Raw genomic sequence first — 23,236 nt, 5'->3', positions numbered from 1 at the left:
TGAGACGTGTGCAGGGTCTTGTCGTACCTCCAGGACTGGCCTAATAATAAGGACCTCTCCCTCCGTCAGCTTTCGGCTAAATTCGCTCTCCTACTATGCCAGATTTCTTTTCAACGGGTCTCCAACATCCAGGCTTTTGATGTCAATAATTTTTCCTTTTCTCCGGACAGGGTGACCTTCTCTGTGTCTAGACGAACTAAGTCGGACTCGACGGCTACCTTCTACCCGTATTTCCGCGACTCGCCTAAACTCTGCATTGTGTCGGCTCTGTCTCGTTACGGGACGCTTTCTTCTCCACTTCGACCTTCCAGTTCTGGTGGATTATTGATCTCTTATGTAAAACCTCTCAAGCCGGTCTCTTCTCCTGCCCTGGCACGATGGATTAGATGGTTGTTCTCCTTGGCGGGGGTGGATTCGACCTTCGGACCGCTTCCCTCCAGCACATCCTATGTTCGGCAGACTGGTCCCGGGAAGACACCTTCCGACGATTTAATTTCAGGCCAGCGGCTCATGCTTCTTTTGCCTTGTTGTCTGAGCGTTAAAACAGCAAATATGAAGCCTCCTGTCATGTTATAAAATTGTAGATTATACTGGCTTTAGTGTAACTATAATCTTAATTTTATTAATGACAGAGGTTGAATATTTCCCTTCCAGTTTCACCCTACCCTTGTTCTTTTTTGGTCATTAAATTTGGCTGCCTCTGGTTGATAGATTGTGCTTCAGGCTTTCGATTAGGTATGCCACATGTTTATTTTCCTTTTTGCTGGAAAGGTTGGGGTGAGATTTCTATTGATGTTGTACGGTCTATATCAGCAGTTCCCAAAGTGTGGGTCGCAGGGCATTTCCCAGTGGGTCGCGCTGACCCACACATCCAGGACTACCGGGGACTTAGGCAGGCAGACTGATTAGTCGGGCTCTAGGTCCGTGACCGTGTGCAGAGCGTATGATAGAAATCTCGCGAGCACACAGAGCGTTACCATGGCAACACTATGGGAGCTCGCAAGACTTTGATTACATGGTCGGCAGCTCTGCACCCGGCGGAGCTGCAGACCGGAGACCCACCGGACCACCAGGGAGAGACACTGGACCACCATTGTATTAAAGGTAGGACACAGCCCCCAGACCCTGCCACCCCCCACACTCCTTGCCTCCCACACTGTAACCCCTTCACTCTCTGCCCCCCCACTGTAACCCCTTCACTCTCTGCCCCCCCACTGTAACCCCTTCACTCTCTGCCCCCCCACTGTAACCCCTTCTCTCCCTGCCCCCTCCCCCACTGTAACCCCTCTACTCCTTGCCCACCCACACTGTAACCCCTTCACTCCTTGCCCACCCACACTGTAACCCCTTCTCTCCCTGCCCCCTCCCCACTGTAACCCCTTCTCTCCCTGCCCCCTCCCCCACTGTAACCCCTTCTCTCCCTGCCCTGTCCTCCACTGTAACCCCTTCTCTCCCTGCCCCCTCCTCCACTGTAACCCCTTCTCTCTCTGCCCCCCCACTGTAACCCCTTCACTCCTTGACCCCACACTGTAACCCCTTCACTCCTTGACCCCACACTGTAACCCCTTCACTCCTTGACCCCACACTGTAACCCCACTGTAACCCCTTCTCTATCTAACCCAAACTGTAACCCCTTCTCTCCTTGCCCCCCCACTGTAACCCCGTCTCTCCTTGCCCCCCCACTGTAACCCCGTCTCTCCTTGCCCCCCCACTGTAACCCCGTCTCTCCCTGCCCCCCCACTGTAACACACTGTTGTGTCAGTGTGTGTATTTGTGTCAGTGTATCTGTGTACATGAGTGTCTGTGTCTGGGAAACTAGGTGTCATTGTGTTTCTGTGTGTATCTGTGTCAGTGTGTGTGTGTGTGCACATACACTGCACACATACTCCATACAAATTACATGCTTACATTCAAACACACATTGTGTATATGTATATTTATAAACACAATATACGCACACTGCATCCACTACACACACACACACACACACACTGCAATCAAACATTACATACAAACACACCCCTGCATTAAAACACTAAAATTATCTACAAACACCCATCCATTCAAACACCAACACTACACACAAAAAGCACACCTGCATTTAAAGTCCTACACTACATACAAACACCCATGCATTCAGACACAAACATTACAAACAAGTACAGCACTACATTCATGCACACAATACAAAAACATGCTTACATTCAAACGCTCAAACACTGCTCACAAATATAACCCTGCAATGATGGGCAAATGGTAGATCCCCATCTGGCATAGCATTGTTGAAGTTCTCCAACAGATGGAGATCTACCTTTTGGCCACACTTGCACTAGAGGGGGGCCCAGAAAACATACTTGCACCAGGGCCCTCTCTACATTAGTTCCACCACTGGGATAATCAACCTGAGGTGCCTGGATGAAAGAGCAGGACAACAGCACTTCTGATTCTGAGTCTGTGAGTAAGCGGTTGTATGTCTCTAAAACTGATTACCATGATGTGCAATGTTTCTGCCTCTAAAACTGCCATGATATCCTAGAATTATGCCTCTAAAACTGCCATGTTGATTACCAAGGTGTGCCAATTATATGCATCTAAAAGAGGATTGCCATGGTGTGCCAATTTTATGCTTTTAAAACGGATTGCCATGGTGTGCCAATTTTATGTATTTAAAGCTGCCATGATGTTCCAACTGTATGCCTCTAAAACTGATTTCCATGATGTTCCAATGTTATGCCTTTAACAGTGGTTACTATGGTGTGCCAATTGTAAGCCTCTAAAACTGACTGCCATGGAGTGCCAATTTTATGCATCTAAAGTTTCCATGATGTGCAATTTTATGCATCTAAAACTGATTGCCATGGTGTGCCAATTGTATGCATTTGAAGCGGCTTGCTATTATGTGCCAATTGTATGCATCTAAAGTGGTTTGCCATGGTGTGCTAATTGTATGCCTCTAAAAGTAATTGTCAATGTGTGCCAATTGTGTGCATCTTAAGCAGATTGCTATGGTGTGCCAATTGTAGGCCTCTAAAGCGGTTTGCCATGGTGTGACAATTTTATGCCTCCAAAAGTAATTGTCATGGTGTGCCAATCGTGTGCATCTATAGCGGATTGCTAGTGTGTAACAATCGTATGCCTCTAAAGCTGTTTGTCATGGTGTGCCAATCGTGTGCCTCTTAACCGGATTGCCATGGTGTTCACTTTTAAAATATGCATTAAAAGCAAGTGGGTCTCGAAAAATTACCGTTTTGAAAAGTGGGTCTCGGCCCATAAAAGTTTGGGAAGCCCTGGTCTATATTATTATGGGGGCTTCATGTTTTTCACAGTACATTTAATTTGTTAACCGAATCTTTCGATTCTGTTTATCTCGTTTCAGTTTAATGGTTCATCTACGGATCCACGTTCAAGTTCTTCTTCTGGATGAACACGTCCCCCTGGCACATCTCAATAAGTCAGAGCGCCTCAGTCGCGAATAAGCTCTTAAAGTGAACTGCACCCAATAGAGGTGTAGAACACTCAGCTCCTTTTGAGGTAGTGGGGGGGGGGGGGGGGGACAGGGCTGAGCAGGGAGATCTTTTAATCCACCCGCTGGATTCCGGAGGGCCCCATAACAGCCAGAAATCAAGCCGCAACTGTCTAAGCAGCTGCGTATGTCGCTTTAAGGTAATCTGTATCCAAAGCTATATTGAACGGGTTTAAAACCAAAGATCACGTTTTCGAAAATCCACAAACTCATTGTTGTTTCCCAATGTGTTGGGTATATTTTAAATTGCATTATTTTGTAAATTCTTTAGCAGCACCAAGACATACAAGTGCTGGTCTTCCTGGAAAGAGAAATTACAGTAATGGGTGCCACTCTAGTCGTGTACTTAACTTGCTTCAGTATGTAAAAGTATATAGGGACACTGGAGGTACTGTAACTTCTCCATCTCATTGAAGTGCTTATAGTGACTGGAGTCCTTTGGGGAAGGCCATCAATTTGGTGTTGAACTATTTTAACATTTTAAAGCTGAACCTGAGTCCCTCCCATTTGTGCTGCTTGGGCTAGTTAGAAAGCATTAGCTATTAGTGTATTATATAAGCCATAATGGGTGCTGTAACGCTCTGCCCATGACCTTCTCCTGTCCGCTGCTCGCACACGTACGGCCAACTCACGCTTGCAAGACTACTCGCGGACGGCTCCCTTCCTGTGGAATAGCCTGCCTACTGCCATCAGATGCTCCCCTAGTCTTCAATCGTTTAAGAAGTGCCTTAAAACCCATCTCTTTAGGAAAGCTTATGACCTCCCAGACTAACCTCTACCCTCTCCTAAAGGGCAGCACTCTACTCTCTCCTTATTTGTTTGCGATTTCCTGTCCTAATGTGTTTTATACCACACCTCCTATAGACTGTAAGCTCGTTTAAACAGGGCCCTCTTCAATCTATCGTTCCTGTAGGTTTTCTTGTAATTGTCCTATTTATTATTATATCCCCCCTCTAATAATATTGTACAGCGCTACATAAATGGCGACAATAATAATAATAATAATAATAATAACTGGCTGAGAGTGTCCGCTGATTGCTTATAGCCTATTGTAGCACCCATTACTGGTGTGAATTGGCATAGCCAGAAGAATGTCTGTAATCTTTGCGTTGCCATAACTTAACTAGGGGCCAACCGTATCATTGCCAAGACGTGTCATTCAGAAAGAAAAAAAAAAAACAGAATTATAATTTGTCTGCACTAGACTCAAAATCATGAAAAAAAAAAACATCAGAAACCACACACACTGGAGTCCAGAGAAGAGGAATGGTGATGGGTAAATGCAGGGTGGGAATGTGACACGATTGTGTAAATGGAACGGCCTGGAAAGGGGCAAGTTGTGGGGGTCCACTAGCAAGTGAGCCTGGAGTGAATGCACGCCAGGCTTTCTGCGAATCAAGCAGGTCAGCCCACTGTGGGGAGGACTTGCAGAGAGCACTATGTCAGTGCTCTTTTGCGGGGTCCTAGTGCCCTAAGTGCAGCATAGCTCACACCCACTACCAATGTGAATAAAACATTAAAACCACTGTATTTACTTACCTGATCCCAGTGCCGATGTCCCTCTGGGCTGGTTCACGGCTCAGCCTTGCCCGACGTCTCGTGATGAGCGGGCGCTAGTGTGCATGCACAGTAAATGTAGCGCGCATTAGACCTTCCCATAGGAATAGTCAATGCTTTCCTAAGGAGAAAAATCTAAATCTGGATTTCCCCGTCCGTTGGTATCCAGGAAGCACCTCCAGTGGCTGTTTCTCTGGAGCTGCATTGTTTAACATTGCAACACCAAGTGCAATAGGTACACTCTACCCAGACTACTTCAAAGAGCTGATGTGGTCTGGGTGCCTATAGTGTCCCTTTAAGACAAAATGAAGAAACCATGTGTGAAAAAAAAAAGACACAAGACAAAAATCCTGGCGCTGCCTTCCACAGTTCCAACTGATTTCATCAAGGTGCCTTGTGCGTTGCATTTACAGGCTTCTCCTAGAGAACCTGTGATTGGGCCAGTTAACTTACTCAAACCACTTGCACACAAATGGAGCCAGTTAGAGGAGGTAGGGAAACAATAAGATATAACTGCGAGATTGAGCTGATAGGGAGGTGGGGACGGCTCCAAAAATTGAGGGGAGGTAGGAGATATCTTCGCTTTTTATTGCAGGCACTGCATGCAGGGGAGACACTCATTACGCTTGTTGCAAGCATGCAGTGCATGCGGATATTGGACACATTTATTGCACAGAATTGACATTAGACAGTCCAAGACAGAGTACTGGGCTGCTTAAGCCATGTGTGTCAAGTAGAAATGCTGCACATACCGATTCCTACCACCATGATCACTAACTTAAGAGATTTAGACATTTCTATAGTTTCATTCATTTCTATATTGTTAGCTTTTATATTGTGTTTAAGATAAATCACTGAAGTTGTCATGGTGGTTGGAGTAACGTTTTAAGTGTATGACTCTTCATTGAACTTAAAATAAACAATGCAAGCATTGTGTTGTTTCTCAAGCTCCCTCTGACAGCTTGGGTTTTATCTGATAATGACTCAGTAATACAGTGAGGGGGAAACAAGTATTTGATCCCCTGCTGATTTGGAAAGCTTGCCCACTGAAAAAGAAATGATCAGTCAATAATTTTAAATGGTAGGTGTATTTTAACAGTGAGAGACAGAATAACAAAAAACTAAAATCCATGTCAAAAAAGTTATACATTGATTTGCATGTCAATGAATGAAATAAGTATTTGATACCCTATCAATCAGCAAGATTTCTGGCTCACAGGTGTCTTTTATACAGGTAACAAGTTGAGATTAGAAGCACTCTCTTAAAGGGAGTGCTCCTAATCTCAGCTCGTTACCTATACAAGACACCTGTCCACAGAAGCAATCAGATTCCAAACTCTCCACCATGGCCAAGACCAAAGAGCTGTCCAAGGATGTCAGGAAAAAGATTGTACACAAAGCTGAAATGGGCTACAAGACCACCGCCAAGCAGCTTGGTGAGAAGGTGACAACAGTTGATGCGATTATTCGAAAATGGAAGAAACACAAAATAACTGTCAGTCTCCCTCGGTCTGGTGCTCCATGCGAGATCTTAACTCATGGAGTTTCAATGATCATGAGAACGGTGAGGTTCTTGTTAATGATCTCATGGCAGCTGGGACCATAGTCACCAAGAAAGCAATTGGTAACACACTACGCCATGAAGGACTGAAATCCTGCAGCGAGGGCCTCCTGCTCAAGAAAGCACATGTACAGGCCCGTCTGAAGTTTTCCAATAAACATCTGAATGAGTCAGAGGAGAACTGGGTTAAAGTGTTGTGGTCAGATGAGAAAAATTCTTTGGTATCAACTCAAATTGCCGTGTTTGGGAGGAGGAATGCTGCCTATGACCCCAAGAACAGCATGCCCACCGTCAAATATGGAGGTAGAAACATTATGCTTTGGGGGGTGTTTTTCTGTTAAGGGACAGGACAACTGCACCGCATTAAAGGGACGATGGACAGGGCCATGTACCATCAAATCTCCCTCAGCCAGGGCATTGAATATGGGTTGTGGATGGGTATTCCAGCAGGACAATTACCCAAAACACACAGGCAATGCAACAAAGGAGTGGCTCAAGAAGAAGGACATTAAAGCTGCACTGTCATGCCGAACTTTCCTTTCCTCAATCTCTTCCTCTTCTCCCCCTCTCTCAGGATCTGTTCTTCTTTTGTTTTCTTTAAAATCATAAGACAAAGTAGGGACTCTTTGTCTTATGGAGGTTTCCTCCGCTTGCCCAGCTTTGACCAGCGGAGGAGCAAAGTGTGCTTCATTTCCGCTGGTCAGAGCAATTTTCCCATAATTCTTACCTTTCCTCTGTGATCTTGCGATGCTTCCTGTCATTTTAGCCGAAACTACCGAATTGCGTTCTAACTGAATGAGAACAGTATGTTCGTTTGTTTTAGAATGCAATTCGGCACTTTGTTCGTGGCGGAATTTCATTCGAATGAATGAAACTCCGATTCCATTTGTGCCACAGCTGCATCTTGCAGCCGCTTAGTAGATAACTCCCTAATTCCCACGGTATTAGGGAGCTAACCACTAAAAGGCTGAAAGACCTAAATTGGTTTTTCAGCCACATTTACTAATACTAAGTAAAGATTACTTAGTGTTAGTAAATTATGCCCCTACTCGCTATACTGCGATAGGGGCATGTCTAGTAAACAGTGAAAAAAAAACCTATTGGTCCCCACCCCGGTGGGTGGGGGCCATAAATTACAATGGGGGGGGGCGACCTACTGTCCTCCCCCCACCCCTGGGCGGCGGCCATAATGATAATGAGGGGGGACCTACTGTCCTCCCCCTCTCCGGCCTCCACCCATGGGCGGCGGGTGGGGGCACTAAGTCAAATTCTCCCCCCCCCCCCCATCCCCATCAAAGGTGACTAGGGGTCCTTAAGCCCCTAGTAATCTACCCCCCCACCCAAATAAAAAGGCCCCTACCTATCCCCCTTACCCTAAAAAATAGTGAGGGGGGAATAAAATAACTAACCTGTAAAGTAAAATTAAACTTACCATTCGACGTCTTCATTTTTCTAAAATCTTCATTTTTCAGCCCCAAAAAAGGCCAAATAAAAAAAAATCATACCCGTCGAACTTAAAATAAAATAAAAAACCTGAGCGCAAAAAAAATAATCCATCTTCACCCATGGAGGGCTCCGCACAGACTGAGCTCCGCAGGGCGGGGGAAGGCTTATAAAGCCTTCCCCCGCCCTGCAATTAGGCCAAGAACACTTTGATTGGTGGGTTTAAAATTCCAAAGAACTTTCCCACGCTGTGTAAAATGACACAGAGCACTGTGATTGGATGGATTTCAAGCGGTATAGCGAGTAGGGGCATTCGGGAGATTTTATTATCCTTTATGCTATTATGGGGGTCATATTGACCCCCATAGAGTGAGGGAGGACATGGAGGGCTTAGGAAGTGGTGGGGAGCACTGCTCCCTGCCGCTTCTATCTTTACATATTACAAGGAGGGAGCTGTGCACCGATAGCTCCCTCCTTGTAATAAACTGAACGAACAAACGAACACTGATACACAGTGTTTGGTTGTTCGTCTGATTTTTCTATTAATTCATTCGTCTGTCTGATGAATGAATGAATAGATAAAATTCCCGTTCGCATGTCCAAGTGTTTCACTGGGCATGTGCGGGAATCTCAGTGCTATCTAGTGTGGGCAGATGACGTGTCCCATAGGGACTTCATCTACCCACACAAAGATGGCAGCGCCTTGAATAAAGATCAGGGCAGAAAATAAAGATTAAAAAGGTAATATTGGGGGCTTAGGGGCATTTGGGGGGTGACTAAGGGGTCAATTGGATGTAGTGGAGGCGGGTTTAAAAAAAACAACAAAAAAAAAACGGGATTCGGCATGACAGTGCCGCTTTAAGGTCTGGAGTGGCCTAGTCAGTCTCCAGACCTTACTCCCATAGAAAATCTGTGGAGGGAGCTGAAGGTTCGAGTTGCCAAATGTCAGCCTCGAAATCTTAATGACTTGGTGAGGATCTGCAAAGAGGAGTGGAACAAAATCCCTCCTGAGATGTGTGCAAACCTGGTGGCCAACCACAAGAAACGTCTGACCTCTGTGATTGCCAACAAGGGTTTTGCCACCAAGTACTAAGTCGAAGGGGTCAAATACTTATTTCACTCATTGACATGCAAATCAATTTACCGTATATACTCGAGTATAAGCCGACCCGAATATAAGCCGAGGCCCCTAATTTTACCCAAAAAAACTGGGAAAACGTATTGACTCGAGTATAAGACTAGGGTGAGAAATGCAGCAGCTACTGGTAAATTTCTAAATAAAATTAGATCCTAAAAAAAATATATTAATTGAATATTTATTTACAGTGTGTGTATAATGAATGCAGTGTGTGTGTATGAATGCAGTGTGAGTGTATGAATGCAGTGTGAGTGTATGAATGCAGTGTGAGTGTATGAATGCAGTGTGTGTATGAATGCAGTGTGAGTGTATGAATGCAGTGTGAGTGTATGAGTGCAGCGTGAGTGTATGAGTGCAGCGTGTGGGTATGAGTGCAGTGTGTGTGTATGAGTGCAGTGTGTGTGTATGAGTGCAGTGTGTGTGTGTATATGAGTGCAGTGTGTGTGTGTGTATGAGTGCAGCGTGTGTGTGTATGAGTGCAGCGTGTGTGTGTATGAGTGCAGCGTGTGTGTGTATGAGTGCAGCGTGTGTGTATGAGTGCAGCGTGTGTGTATGAGTGCAGCGTGTGTATGAGTGCAGTGTGTGTGTGTGTGTATGAGTGCAGTGTGTGTGTGTGTGTGTGTGTATGAGTGCAGTGTGTGTGTATGAATGCAGTGTGAGTGTATGAATGCAGTGTGAGTGTATGAATGCAGTGTGAGTGTATGAATGTAGCGTGTGTATGAGTGCAGCGTGTGGGTATGAGTGCAGTGTGTGTGTGTATTAGTGCAGTGTGTGTGTGTGTGTGTATGAGTGCAGTGTGTGTGTGTGTGTGTGTGTATGAGTGCAGTGTGTGTGTATGAATGCAGTGTGTGTGTATGAGTGGTGTGTGTGTGTGTGTGTGTGTGTGTGTGTGTGTTGCAGAGCCTTGGTGGGGGGTGGGAATTTTTTTTTTTATTATTTAAAAAAAAAAATGTATTATTATTTATTATTATTGTTATTTATTTAATTTAATTATTATTATTTTTGTATTATTATTTATTATTTAATTATTATTATTTTTTTATTATTACTATTTTTTTTTTTTCGTCCCCCCTCCCTGCTTGATACATGGCAGGGAGGGGGGCTCTCCTTCCCTGGTGGTCCAGCATTGGTAGTTCAGTGGGGGGGAGAGGGGGGCTGGCAGAGCTGTAACTTACCTGTCATGCAGCTCCTGTCAGCTCTCTCCTCCTCTGCGCCGTCCGTGCAGCTCCCTCTGTCAGCTCCCAGTGTAAGTCTCGCGAGAGCCGCGGCTCTCGCGAGATTTACACTGGGAGCTGACCGAGGTGCTGAACGGACGGCGCGGAGGAGGAGAGAGCTGACAGGAGCTGCAGGACAGGTAAGTTACAGCTCTGCCAGCCCCCCTCTCCCCCAGTCTGTGTTATGGCAATGCAAATTGCCATAATACAGACTATTGACTCGAGTATAAGCCGAGTTGGGGTTTTTTAGCACAAAAAATGTGTAAAAAACTCAGCTTATACTCGAGTAGATACGGTATATCTTTTTTGACATTCGTTTTTCTGGATTTTTTGTTTTTTGTTATTCTGTCTGTTAAAATACACCTATTAAAATTATAGGCTGATAATTTCTTTGTCAATGGGCAAACATTCAAAATCAGCAGTGGATCAAATTATTTTTTCCCTCACTGTAACAAGCACCCAACCTTAGAATTAGATACCTGCTGTAAATGTCTCCAAATCATTTGGTTTACACACAACACAATAAGTTATTTCTTAATTGCTGTACATTTCAGCAATTTTTCCATATATAAAATCAACAAGATTTAACTCATCACTCCCCAGATACAGTACACCTCATAAGCTTATCATGACAATGGGTAGCAGCTGTTGTATTTAACCCCTTAGTGAGCAGACCACTTTTCAAATTTCTTACTGTTTGGGACCAGGGCTGTTTTTACATTTCTACGGTGTTTGTGTTTAGCTGTAATTTTCCTCTTACTCATTTACTGTACCCACACATATTATACACCGTTTTTCTTGCCATTAAAGGGACACTATAGTCACCTGAACAACTTTAGCTCAATGAAGCAGTTTTGGTGTATAGAACATGCCCCCGCAGCCTCACTGCTCAATCCTCTGCCATTTAGGAGTTAAATCCCTTTGTTTATGAACCCTAGTCACACCTCCCTGCATGTGACTTGCACAGCCTTCCATAAACACTTCCTGTAAAGAGAGCCCCATTTAGGCTTTCTTTATTGCAAGTTCTGTTTAATTAAGATTTTCTTATCCCCTGCTATGTTAATAGCTTGCTAGACCCTGCAAGAGCCTCCTGTATGTGATTAAAGTTCAATTGAGAGATTGAGATACAATTATTTAAGGTAAATTACATCTGTTTGAAAGTGAAACCAGTTTATTTTTCATGCAGGCTCTGTCAATCATAGCCAGGGGAGGTGTGGCTAGGGCTACATAAACAGGAACAAAGTGATTTAACTCCTAAATGACAGTGAATTGAGCAGTGAAATTGTAGGGGAATGATCTATACACTAAAACTGCTTTATTTAGCTAAAGTAATTTAGGTGACTATAGTGTTCCTTTAAATGGTCTTACTAAAGACACCATTATTTTCATTATATCACATAATTTACTATAAAAAGAATTACAAAATATGATGATAAAAAAAACAAAAAAAAAACAAACCTTTTTCTAACTTTGACCCCCAAATTCTGTTACGCATCTACAACCGCCAAAAAACACTGTGCTAAATAGTTTCTAAATTTTGTCTTGAGTTTAGAAATACCCAATGTTAGCAAGTTCTTAACCCAAGTTACCGTATATACTCGAGTATAAGCCGAGTTTTTCAGCCCATTTTTTGGGCTGAAAAACCCCAACTCGGCTTATACTCGAGTCAAGGTCTGTATTATGGCAATTTACATTGCCATAATACAGACTGGGGGAGAGGGGGGCTGGCAGAGCTGTAACTTACCTGTTCTGCAGCTCCTGTCAGCTCTCTCCTCCTCCGCGCCGTCCGTTCAGCACCTCGGTCAGCTCCCAGTGTAAATCTTGCGAGAGCCTTACAGTGTGAGCTGATAGGAGCTGCACGGACAGTGCAGAGGAGGAGAGAGCTGACAGGAGCTGCAGAACAGGTAAGTTACAGCTCTGCCAGCCCCCCTCTCCCCCCCACTGAACTGCCACTGGACCACCAGGGAAGGAGAGCCCCCCTCCCTGCCATGTATCAAGCAGGGAGGGGGGACGAAAAATAAATATAAATAAAATAAGAAATAATAATAAAAAAATAATAATAAAAAAAAAGGGGGTATAAGGACCACTGTGGGAGGGGGGGGGGTATAAGGACCACTATGGGAGGGAGGGGGTGGGATAAGGACCACTATGGGAGGGAGGGGGGGTATAAGGACCGCTATGGGAGGGAGGGGGGGGATAAGGACCACTATGGGAGGGAGGAGGGGGATAAGAACCACTATGGGAGGGAGGGGGGGGATAAGGACCACTATCGGAGGGAGGGGGGTGGGATAAGGACCACTATGGGAGGGAGGGGGGGAGAAAAGGAACACTATGGGAGGGAGGGGGGGATAAGGACCACTATGGGAGGGAGGAGGGGGGGGATAAGGACCACTATGGGAGGGAGGGGGATAAGGACTACTATGGGAGGGGGGGATAAGGACCACTATGGGAGGGAGGGGGGGATAAGGACCACTATGGGAGGGAGGGGGGGATAAGGACCACTAGGGGAGGGAGGGGGGATAAGGACCACTAGGGGAGGGGAGGGGGAAGTAAGGACCACTAGGGGAGGGGAGGGGGAAGTAAGGACCACTAGGGGAGGGGAGGGGGAAGTAAGGACCACTAGGGGAGGGGAGGGTAAGGACCACTAGGGGAGGGGTGAGTCAGGACCACTGGGGGAGGGGGGTGAAGGAACACGGGGGTGGGGAGGTAAGGACCACTGAGGGAGGAGGAGGGGAGGTCAGGACATATGGGGGGGGCAAATATCCTTGCACCGGCCCTGCACACACTGCATTCATACACTGCATTCATACACACACTGCACTCATACACACACACGCTGCACTCATACACACACACGCTGCACTCATACACACACACGCTGCACTCATACACACACACGCTGCACTCATACACACACACGCTGCACTCATACACACGCTGCACTCATACACACGCTGCACTCATACACACGCTGCACTCATACACACACGCTGCACTCATACACACACGCTGCACTCATACACACACGCTGCACTCATACACACACACTGCATTCATTATACACACACTGTAAATAAATATTCAATTAATATATTTTTTTTAGGATCTAATTTTATTTAGAAATTTACCAGTAGCTGCTGCATTTCCCACCCTAGTCTTATACTCGAGTCAATAAGTTTTCCCAGTTTTTTGGGGAAAAATTAGGGGCCTCGGCTTATATTCGGGTCGGCTTATACTCGAGTATATACGGTACATAAATTCTAAAAAACCCAAAAATGAAAGTGTAGGTACACTAAAAACTGAAACGTGGGTGTTAGTCAATGAAGACCAGGAAAAGGCAAGAATTTTAAATAACTATTTCTCCTCTGTATATATTAAGGAAGAACCCATGGCAATAGATGTGCAAATGATTGCTACTAAAAACTTGCAGAATAATTGTAATTGGTTAACTCAAGACAAGGTGCTGCAGCAACTAAAGAAAGTTAATATAAACAAAGCTCCAGGGCCTGACGGTATCCATCCACGTGTACTTAAGAAACTAAGTGTAGAAATAAGTGAACCTCTGTTTTTAATCTTTCAAGATGCTTTTCTTTCAGGAAGTGTTCCGGAGGATTGGAGGAAGGCAGATGTGGTTCCTATATTCAAAAAGGGTTCAAAATCCTTGCCTGGAAATTATAGACCTGTGAGCTTAACTTCTGTGGCTGGTAAAATATTTGAAAGGTTATTAAAGGACCACTATAGTGCCAGGAAAACAAACATACTCGTTTTCCTGGCACTATAGTGCCCTGATGGTGCTCAGGGACCCACTCCCGCCGGGCTCTGGGGGGAGGAAGGGGTCAAACTTACCTCTTTCTCCAGCGCCGGGCGGGGAGCTTTCCTCCTCCTCTCCTTCTTCCTTGCAACGTCATCGGCTGAATGTGCATGCGCGGCAGGAGCCACGCTCGCATTCAGCCGGTCGCATAGGAAAGCATTTACAATGCTTTCCTATGGACGCTTGCGTGCTCTCACTGTGATTTTCACAGTGAGAAGCACGCAAGCGCCTCTAGCGGCTGTCAATGAGACAGCCACTAGAGGTTTTGGAGGCTGGATTAACCCTAAGTATAAACATAGCAGTTTCTCTGAAACTGCTATGTTTATAAAAAAAAAGGGTTAATCCTAGAGGGACCTGGCACCCAGACCGCCTCATTAAGCTGAAGTGGTCTGGGTGCCTAGAGTGGTCCTTTAAGGGATAATATTCAAGAATTCCTTGAGAAGAACATGGTTATCAGCAAAAATCATCCAAGGATAAATCTGACTGCCATTCTGGGGTCAAGAAGGATTTTTTTTCCTAGCTTGTTGCAAAATTGGAAGTGCTTCAAACTGGGTTTTTTTGCCTACTTTTGGATCAACAGCAAAAAACATATGTGAGGAAGGCTGAACTTGATGGACGCAAGTCTCTTTTCAGCTATGTACCCGTATTTATTCGAGTATAACACGCACCCCTAATTTTCGATTAAAAAAAAAAATAAAAAAATCGGTATAAAATTTTATACCGATTTTTAATGTAAAATTAGGGTGCTTGTTATACTCGAATAAATATGCTCCGATAATACCGACCGCCGGGCTCATTACAAGCCCGGCGGTCCTGGGGGGGGGCGGGCAGCAAGCGTTTACTCACCTCCGTGCAGCTCCTCCAGCTTCCCAGTGTAAATCTCGCGAGACCCGCGGCCAGCTCTGACGGCCGCGGGTCTCGCGAGATTTACACTGGGAAGCTGGAGGAGCTGCACGGAGGTGAGTAAACGCTTGCTGCCTGCCCCCCCCCCGGACCGCCGGGCTTGTAATGAGCCCGGCGGTCCTGGGAGGTATAATCGGAGCACCCACTCGAATATTTATTCGAGTATAACGCGCACCCCTAATTTTAAATTAAAAATCGGTACAAAATTTTGCGCGTTATACTCGAATAAATACGGTAACTATGTAACATTGTAACGGTGATATACAAATATGTATGAATCCCTGAATAACCCTTCACATGTATATATTTTTTAATAGAAGCCAACCTAAGGTATTAAACTTGGGGTATTTTGACTCTTTTCATGTAACACATTTTACCACCAATCTATGCCAAATTTATATAAATAAATACATAATTGGTGATTATACACACACTGCAATTTAAGAATACATGTACTGAGAACTTTAAATGTTACTTCCAAAGAACACCCCAATATGTGTTCAGCAACATCTGTTGAGTACAGTGATACCCATGTATAGGTTTGTCGGGTTCTCTGGGGGCTAAAAGACCTTATTTGGAGGGTGCACATTCCAGCTGGTCATCAGGCACCCATGTCCTATTTGGGACATTTTTAAAGCTGGCCAAAGTAATTTACCCCCATCAAACCATATATTTTTATTTTTTTATTTTTAAAGTAGACAAACCAGGGTATTCAATATGGGGTATGTCCAGTCTTTTTTAGTAGCCACTTAGTCACAAACACTGGCCAAAGTTAGCATTTATATTTGTTTGTGTGTTAAAAATGCAAAAGCCAATTATGAATGCTAACTTTGGCCAGTGTTTGTGACTAAGTGGCTACTAAAAAAGACTGAACATACTCCATATGCAATACCTTGGGTAAAAAACTTCACTGTGATATGTTTTACGGTTTTAAAACACTAATATTTGTGTTCAGCAAAATCTACCGAATAAAACAGTACCCCCATGTACAGGTTTTAGGACGTCTTGGAAGGTTACAGGGTTAAATATAGTTATAGCAAATAAAAAATTCTCTGGACTTTTGGCCTGGGTTGTCAGGCAGGTCCCCCAAATTGCAAACAATAAAATTACTTAATTATGTAAACATATTACATAAATATGCACGTAGAATTTAAATATATATACATATTTATATATTTGAAGTCATTTACCGTATTTTTCGCTCCATAAGACGCACCTCACCATAAGACGCACCTAGTTTTTAGAGGAAGAAACCCAGAAAAAAAATATTCTGAACAAACTGTCCCATAGTGTTTCTTACTATGGGACAGTTTGTACAGAATATTTTTTTTCTCCCCTGTCCCATAGTGTCTCCCCCTCCCATAGTCTTCTCCTCTCTCCCATAGTCTTCACTCACCCCCTCCCCATAGTCTTCACCCACCCCCTCCCCATAGTCTTCACCCACCCCCTCCCCATAGTCTTCACCCACCCCCTCCCCATAGTCTTCACCCACCCCCTCCCCATAGTCTTCACCCACCCCCTCCCCATAGTCTTCACCCACCCCCTCCCCATAGTCTTCACCCACCCCCTCCCCATAGTCTTCACCCACCCCCTCCCCATAGTCTTCACCCACCCCCTCCCCATAGACTTCACCCACCCCCTCCCCATAGACTTCACCCACCCCCTCCCCATAGACTTCACCCACCCCCTCCCCATAGACTTCACCCACCCCCTCCCCATAGACTTCACCCACCCCCTCCCCATAGACTTCACCCACCCCCTCCCCATAGACTTCATCCACCCCCTCCCCATAGACTTCACCCACCCCCTCCCCATAGACTTCACCCACCCCCTCCCCATAGACTTCATCCCCCCCCTCCCCATAGACTTCATCCCCCCCCTCCCCATAGACTTCATCCCCCCCCTCCCCATAGACTTCATCCCCCCCCTCCCCATAGACTTCATCCCCCCCCTCCCCATAGACTTCATCCCCCCCCCCTCCCCATAGACTTCATCCCCCCCCCTCCCCATAGACTTCATCCCCCCCCTCCCCATAGACTTCATCCCCCCCCTCCCCATAGACTTCATCCCCCCCCTCCCCATAGACTTCATCCCCCCCCTCCCCATAGACTTCATCCCCCCCCTCCCCATAGACTTCATCCCCCCCCTCCCCATAGACTTCATCCCCCCCCTCCCCATAGACTTCATCCCCCCCCCTCCCCATAGACTTCATCCCCCCCCCTCCCCATAGACTTCATTCCCCCCCCCCCTCCCCATAGACTTCATCCCCCTCCCCATATTCTTCTCTCCCATACTGTCCCCCTCCCCTTGTCCCATAATTACTTACCTGTCTTGTAGCGTTGGCCGGCAGCACAGGGCGCACCGCGGTAGTGGAACTTGAATTTCATGTTCCGGTTTCCGGCGGGACTGAAAGGAAGTGCGCACTCAGCTTGTGCACACTTCCTTTCAGTCCCGCCGGAAACCGGAACATGAAATTCAAGTTCCACTACCGCGGTGCGCCCTGTGCTGCCGGCCAACGCTGCAAGACAGGTAAGTAAAACTTCATATTCGCTCCATAAGACGCACAGACATTTCCCCTCACTTTTGAGGGGAAAAAAAGTGCGTCTTATGGAGCGAAAAATACGGTATGTAATTATGTATAAGGACATATGTATATTTCATATTATTTTTATTTGTGTGTATATATATATATATATATATATATATATATATAATTTCATACTAAGTGTATTTTGATAGATATATATACACACACACACACACACACACACACACACACACACACATATATATATAATCAAAATACAGTTAGAACATTATATATATATATATATATATATATATATATATATACACACACACACACGTGTAATTTTACTCTAAGTATTTTTATATCACTATATGCATTTCCATATATTAATAAAAAAAAAATACACTAAGTATGACAGTATATACACTGGGTATTGCAGGATGCCTCGACATCGAGGCAATACCCTTAGAGCAGCTGGAAGCGATAATGATCTCTTCCAGCGCTCATATTGGGCGTGGACGTACAGGGTACGTCAGCGGTAGTTAAGGACCGCTTTTTGTCTGAAGTACCCTGTACGTCCACGGTCACTAAGGGGTTAAAGGGACACTTTAGTACCCAGAACAACTACATCTTATTGTAGTTGTTCTGGTGTCTACACCCTGTCTCTGCAGACTTTTTAATGCAATCACTGCATTTTCAAAGAAAAGCTTTGCATGGAGGCACAGAACGCTCCTCATAGAGATGCATTGATTCATTGCCACGCATGCCAATAGCCTTCCAAAGCTTTCCTATGGGGAAGCATTGGATTGGCTGAAATCAAATCTGATGATTGTCACGAACTCTCGAACCAAACACGCTGACAGAACACAGACACAGGAAGTGCAGTACCAGTCCTTAGAGTGGCTGGGCTGTGCAAACAGAGAGTCAGTCAGAGGGAACCAGAGAGACAAAGTAATCGATAAGCCAAGCCAAGGTCAGGGGTTAGAGAAAGCAGGATAAACGGTAAGACAAGCCAAGATTCGATAACCAGAAAATCAGACAAATAGACAGAGTATACGCACTATTGGGCTATCAAAAGACCACATTAAGGCACATGGGAAAGGCAAGTTTATATATGCTTAGGACAATTCTGATTGGCTAATTTCCAATCAGAATTGATTACAACACGTGTAAGGTATTTAATCTTTCCATTATGGGCTGTGACATCACTATTGTGCGCCGAGTCAGGAGGCTGACTCAGGTGCCTATTTAAATACGCAGCACGCCAGCGTGCAGCGTTAGAATCCCTGCCTGTGGGATTGTAAACAGCCGCGGACGGCCGGGAGAAGTCAGAGACCGCCACTCGCGCTGGACGGCAAGGAGTCGCCGCCGTGAGCTGGGAGGAGGAGGAAGAAACTACGCGAGCGGCGCACGGGACCCGACAATGATGATCTTAGCCAAGGAGGAACTCTAAAAAAGCTTGGTAAATCACCTTTCTAATGGCGCACTTAGACCTATAGTGTCAGGAATACATATTTGTATGTAAAGTGTTCCTTTAATTGAATACCCCTCTGCCTTTAGTGGTATGCTGAAGGAGAAGATGGGGAGAGAGAGAATAATATCACCTCTGTCAATCCAGCCTCTCTTTCAGGAAAAGTTTTGAGAAAGGGGATAAATTGATTGAGCCAACTAGAAATGTTATGCAGTTCATTACATGTGAGAATATTGAATGAATTAAAAACTCTAAAAAGAGAATAATGAAAACTCAATTACAAAATGGTAGTCAGATCCCCTATGTCTCCCTTGACATATATTACATATGGGCAGAACATAAAACTGCCCTCTAGTCTAGTATGTAGAATTTTAACACTGCCGTCTGAACTGCATGGGATAATGCCACACTTCAGCACGGTTGTTGCTCCTACTTTTACATTTTCTCAAATACATATTTTTATATATTTATGAATCTGCCAGCACACTACATCAGTACCTTTTAAAAGTCTCTTTTTAAAAAGCTACTGCACTGATTAGTTAATTGACTGTGCAACTAACTGTGGCACATTTTAATGTACTACCCACCAAGATGATCAGCACGACCCTTTGATAATCCTAGACAGCAGAGCAAGGCTGAGAGTGCAGGGCTGATACACGCTATGATTTAAGTGGTTATGGTGTTTGAAGCCTGTGTGTGTCAGATCCCAAACCAATTTTAAACAATTTAATAATTGTTAAGCAGAGATGCGCTTGTTCCCTAGTAGCCTGCAGCCCTGCCACCCAATGATTCATTGGTAGAAGTGCAAAACTCTCCAATTTACACCTTACCAGGGGCAGAATGAGGGCTCTTGACACCACTCCTCTGCCATAAAGAAATCCGAAATTATTAATCAGTTTTCCAAAAAATAATCATCTCTGGTAAACAATGAATACATCAGTTACCAGTGATATGGGGCAAAGCGCCCTTGGACTCCAAGCACCAAAACCACAATTCCGTTGATGGGACTATGGCGCTTCATATGTTCCTTTAACACTGGTAATGTGAAATAATCAAGGTGGCTGGAAAGACTATTGGCAAAGAAAGCGAAGTTGAGCCCCATTTTTTATTTTTTTCAAACACAGCTTTAGAGACAGTGCACACAGCCTTAGATACTTTAATGTAGCATACAGTGCTCCTCTAAGTTTAGTATGTATAGGGAGAAGTGATCAAAGTAATATTCATAAATAGGGTAAAGTGATCAAATAATTAAGACGTCAATAGACAGTGGTGTAGCAATAGATCAGTTAGGAGATAATAGAACACGGACCCAAAATATTACCAAGTGCCGTATCTGTATAAAAGAATATGAATAAATAATGTCAGATCTAAATAATGTCAGATCTAAAGCTATACCAATGTAATTTATTTATAAAAACTTTTTTCTTTTTTTTTTTAAAACACTAAAAAACACTTAAGGGCTAACCTGAACTTTTTTTTTTTTTTTTTTTTAATCGGTTTAGTTTCGACATGTAGTTTAGTTTGATAATTTGAAGTAATAGCATGCAGTTTCTTCTTCCCTCCCCCACTGCAGAATGCAAGTGCGTCGTCTTAAAAGAACGTGGGTCAAGTTCATAAGTGGTAAGGCACACATTTCCCTGCTGTCTTTATGGGCAGATGACTTACTATAATGCATAATGCACCTTCCACCGTGTCAGGACAAAACCTAATCAAATGAATGATACAAACTAGTTTATGGAGTCTCCGAGTTTACCTCTGAACGCGGTCCATCCGGGTCTCTGCATGTAGCAAAGAGCTTCTCAGGTGGCGGGGATCTGTTTAGAAATGTCTTTATTATCTCCAGTCCAATGCCTCTGTTCGATCCAGTTACAAGGACACTTCGGATCATCATCTCTACCGTTCTAGAATGTCTATGAAATATGAACTATAGTATTAGCACATTAATCAAAACCTGAAGGACTGTTATGGGAAGCCAACCCCTTCCCGGTCTCCGCCTTATTTTTAAAGGGCCATGTGACATTATCCATAGATAGAAAGCTTACCAAGGAAGGTCATTAATTGTGGTTTACCCTTGTGTTATGTGCTAGCTAGTGACTAGAAAAACTGTAGTACCTTCCTTATACATTTTATCTACGTTAAAGGGATACTCTAACCAGGTTTAGAAGTGGTTATAGTGCAAGCAATCTGTATGTGCAGCATTTCAATTTGAAATGCTAGCTAAACAGAGAAATCTGTCATTTTGTGCAGGGGGGCCAAGTTCTCCACAATTCTATACCTGGCTTCCCCATCATCATGCGGCATCATCATCATACCCCGATAGGGTAACACTACAGCAAAAAAAGGGTTAGAGTAACCATTTTAAATTACATAGTGCAGCTATACATAATAAATAATGAATATGGCTTCTATGTCTATCACAAAATTACAAAAACTATAAAAAGTGGTGGGTTGAGGGGAATCATATTTTTCCATCTCACCCGACAAGTCTCTACCCTCATCTCAACGCACAAGCTTCTTTCATATCCACCCCTGTAGTGAAGCTCTAGTCGTGATCTCCTGCCTCATATTCTCCCAAATCGCCTCTGGTATTCTATACGGAGTTTGCCGCAGAGCTTGTTGGTCGGGAGTTTCTACCCTATGGGTGGTTAGCGGGGTGAATCTGGGCAAGTTAGAGAACATTTCCTTCTTGGCAGACAGCATCTGTTGTGCTTGTCTGCGTTCATCACTGGTTAGTCGGCCCCTATAATTGGAGCTCAGCTATCGACCCTGCCTGAACTCCTTTAGGTGTTCAGGCAGGAGAAGATTATCAAAATCTTCTGAGGCTGGAGCACAGATAGCGGCTACACCCTCCGTCCACTCATGGTAGGGCTTCAGCATGTTCACATGTAACATGTGTCAGACTCCTTCCCCCGAGCATGGACCGATAATATTTCTGTTCCACTACCCGATATGGGCCCTGCCATGCAGCCTGTCATGTCGGACGGGTATCAAAACCAACCCTTCTGACCGACTTGAAAGCTATGGCTCCTCGATCATACCACGTGCGCTGGCACTCTTGGGCTGCCCGGAGGTTCCCACGTACTAATAGGGTGAGTTTCGCCAGTCGGTCCCGAAGCTCCAACATGATGGGTCCTTTCCTGGTCTACTTCTTCCTCCCAGTGTTCTCTCACCAGGCCTAGAGGTCATCTTACCCTGCGCCCGAATAATTAGAATGGAGAGAAGCCTGTAGATTCCTGTGGCACTTCCCAATAGGCAAGGAATCTTTCTCTGTTCTTGCGAGTCACTGCAAACGTATGAAGCATCTTCTTTAATGTGCGCTCGCACAGGCCATTAGTCTGCGGGTGATAGCAGGAACTCAGAATGGGTTTAATGCCAGATAACCTCCACAGTTGGTGGGTCATTTCAGCAGTAAACTGGCCCTGATCTGAGACAATCTCCTGTGGGAAACCCATGCGGGAAAATACTTGCATCAGCGCCTCAGCTACGGTCTGGGCTTGAATATTGATCAGAGCCACTGCCTCTGGGTACCTGGTAGCGTAGTCTACAATGGTCAGAATAGATTTATTTTTAGAGGGACTAGGCTTAGCGAGGGGACCTATGATGTCGATCGCTACCTGGCCAAACGGATCTTCAATAACGGGTAGGTGATGAAGCTTTGCTTTGTATCTGTCTCCTTGTTTCCCTACCTTCTGACATACATCACAGGACTGACAATAATGTCACACATCCTTAGAGATGCCTGGCCAGAAGAAAATTTGGGTGAGCTGATGTTTCGTATGGCTTACTCACAAATGTCCCGCTAGGGGAATATTATGAGCTATCTTTAACAGCTCGTGTCTATATTTTCTGGGTACTACTTGCTATTTGGTAGTGGTCTGAGTGATCCCTGAACCGATCCGCTCCACTATCCGAACTAAACCCTTTTCCCACATAAACTGTTCACACTCCTGCCTGCCTGGCTAGTGGCTACTTTGTCCCTATATTTCTGCAGGGAAGGATCAGAGGATACCTCCTTTTCGAACTCTGCAGGGGTATCCCAGGGAAGGAGAACCGGGGCAAGGGGTAGGTATCGTGTGCCTTCCTGA

At 44.8% G+C, this 23,236-nt stretch overlaps 1 protein-coding gene across 1 annotated transcript in view; it reads right to left on the bottom strand.

The window, feature by feature from the left end:
• The window catches only part of LOC134578665 (C-signal-like), a 114,808-nt gene extending 93,670 nt beyond the window's left edge, over nt 1-21,138 (bottom strand). The window contains exon 1 of the mRNA XM_063437649.1: nt 20,905-21,138. Coding sequence (XP_063293719.1) covers nt 20,905-21,042 — 138 coding nt within the window. The 5' untranslated portion in view covers nt 21,043-21,138. The remainder of the gene's footprint in view (nt 1-20,904) is intronic.
• Nucleotides 21,139-23,236: the final 2,098 nt, after the last annotated feature.

The sequence above is a fragment of the Pelobates fuscus genome, chromosome 12 (assembly GCF_036172605.1).
Source record: "Pelobates fuscus isolate aPelFus1 chromosome 12, aPelFus1.pri, whole genome shotgun sequence".
Classification (NCBI taxonomy): Eukaryota; Metazoa; Chordata; class Amphibia; order Anura; family Pelobatidae; genus Pelobates; species Pelobates fuscus.
The sequence above is the reverse complement of the archived record's forward strand: the minus strand, read 5'-3'. Positions and strand labels throughout refer to the sequence as shown.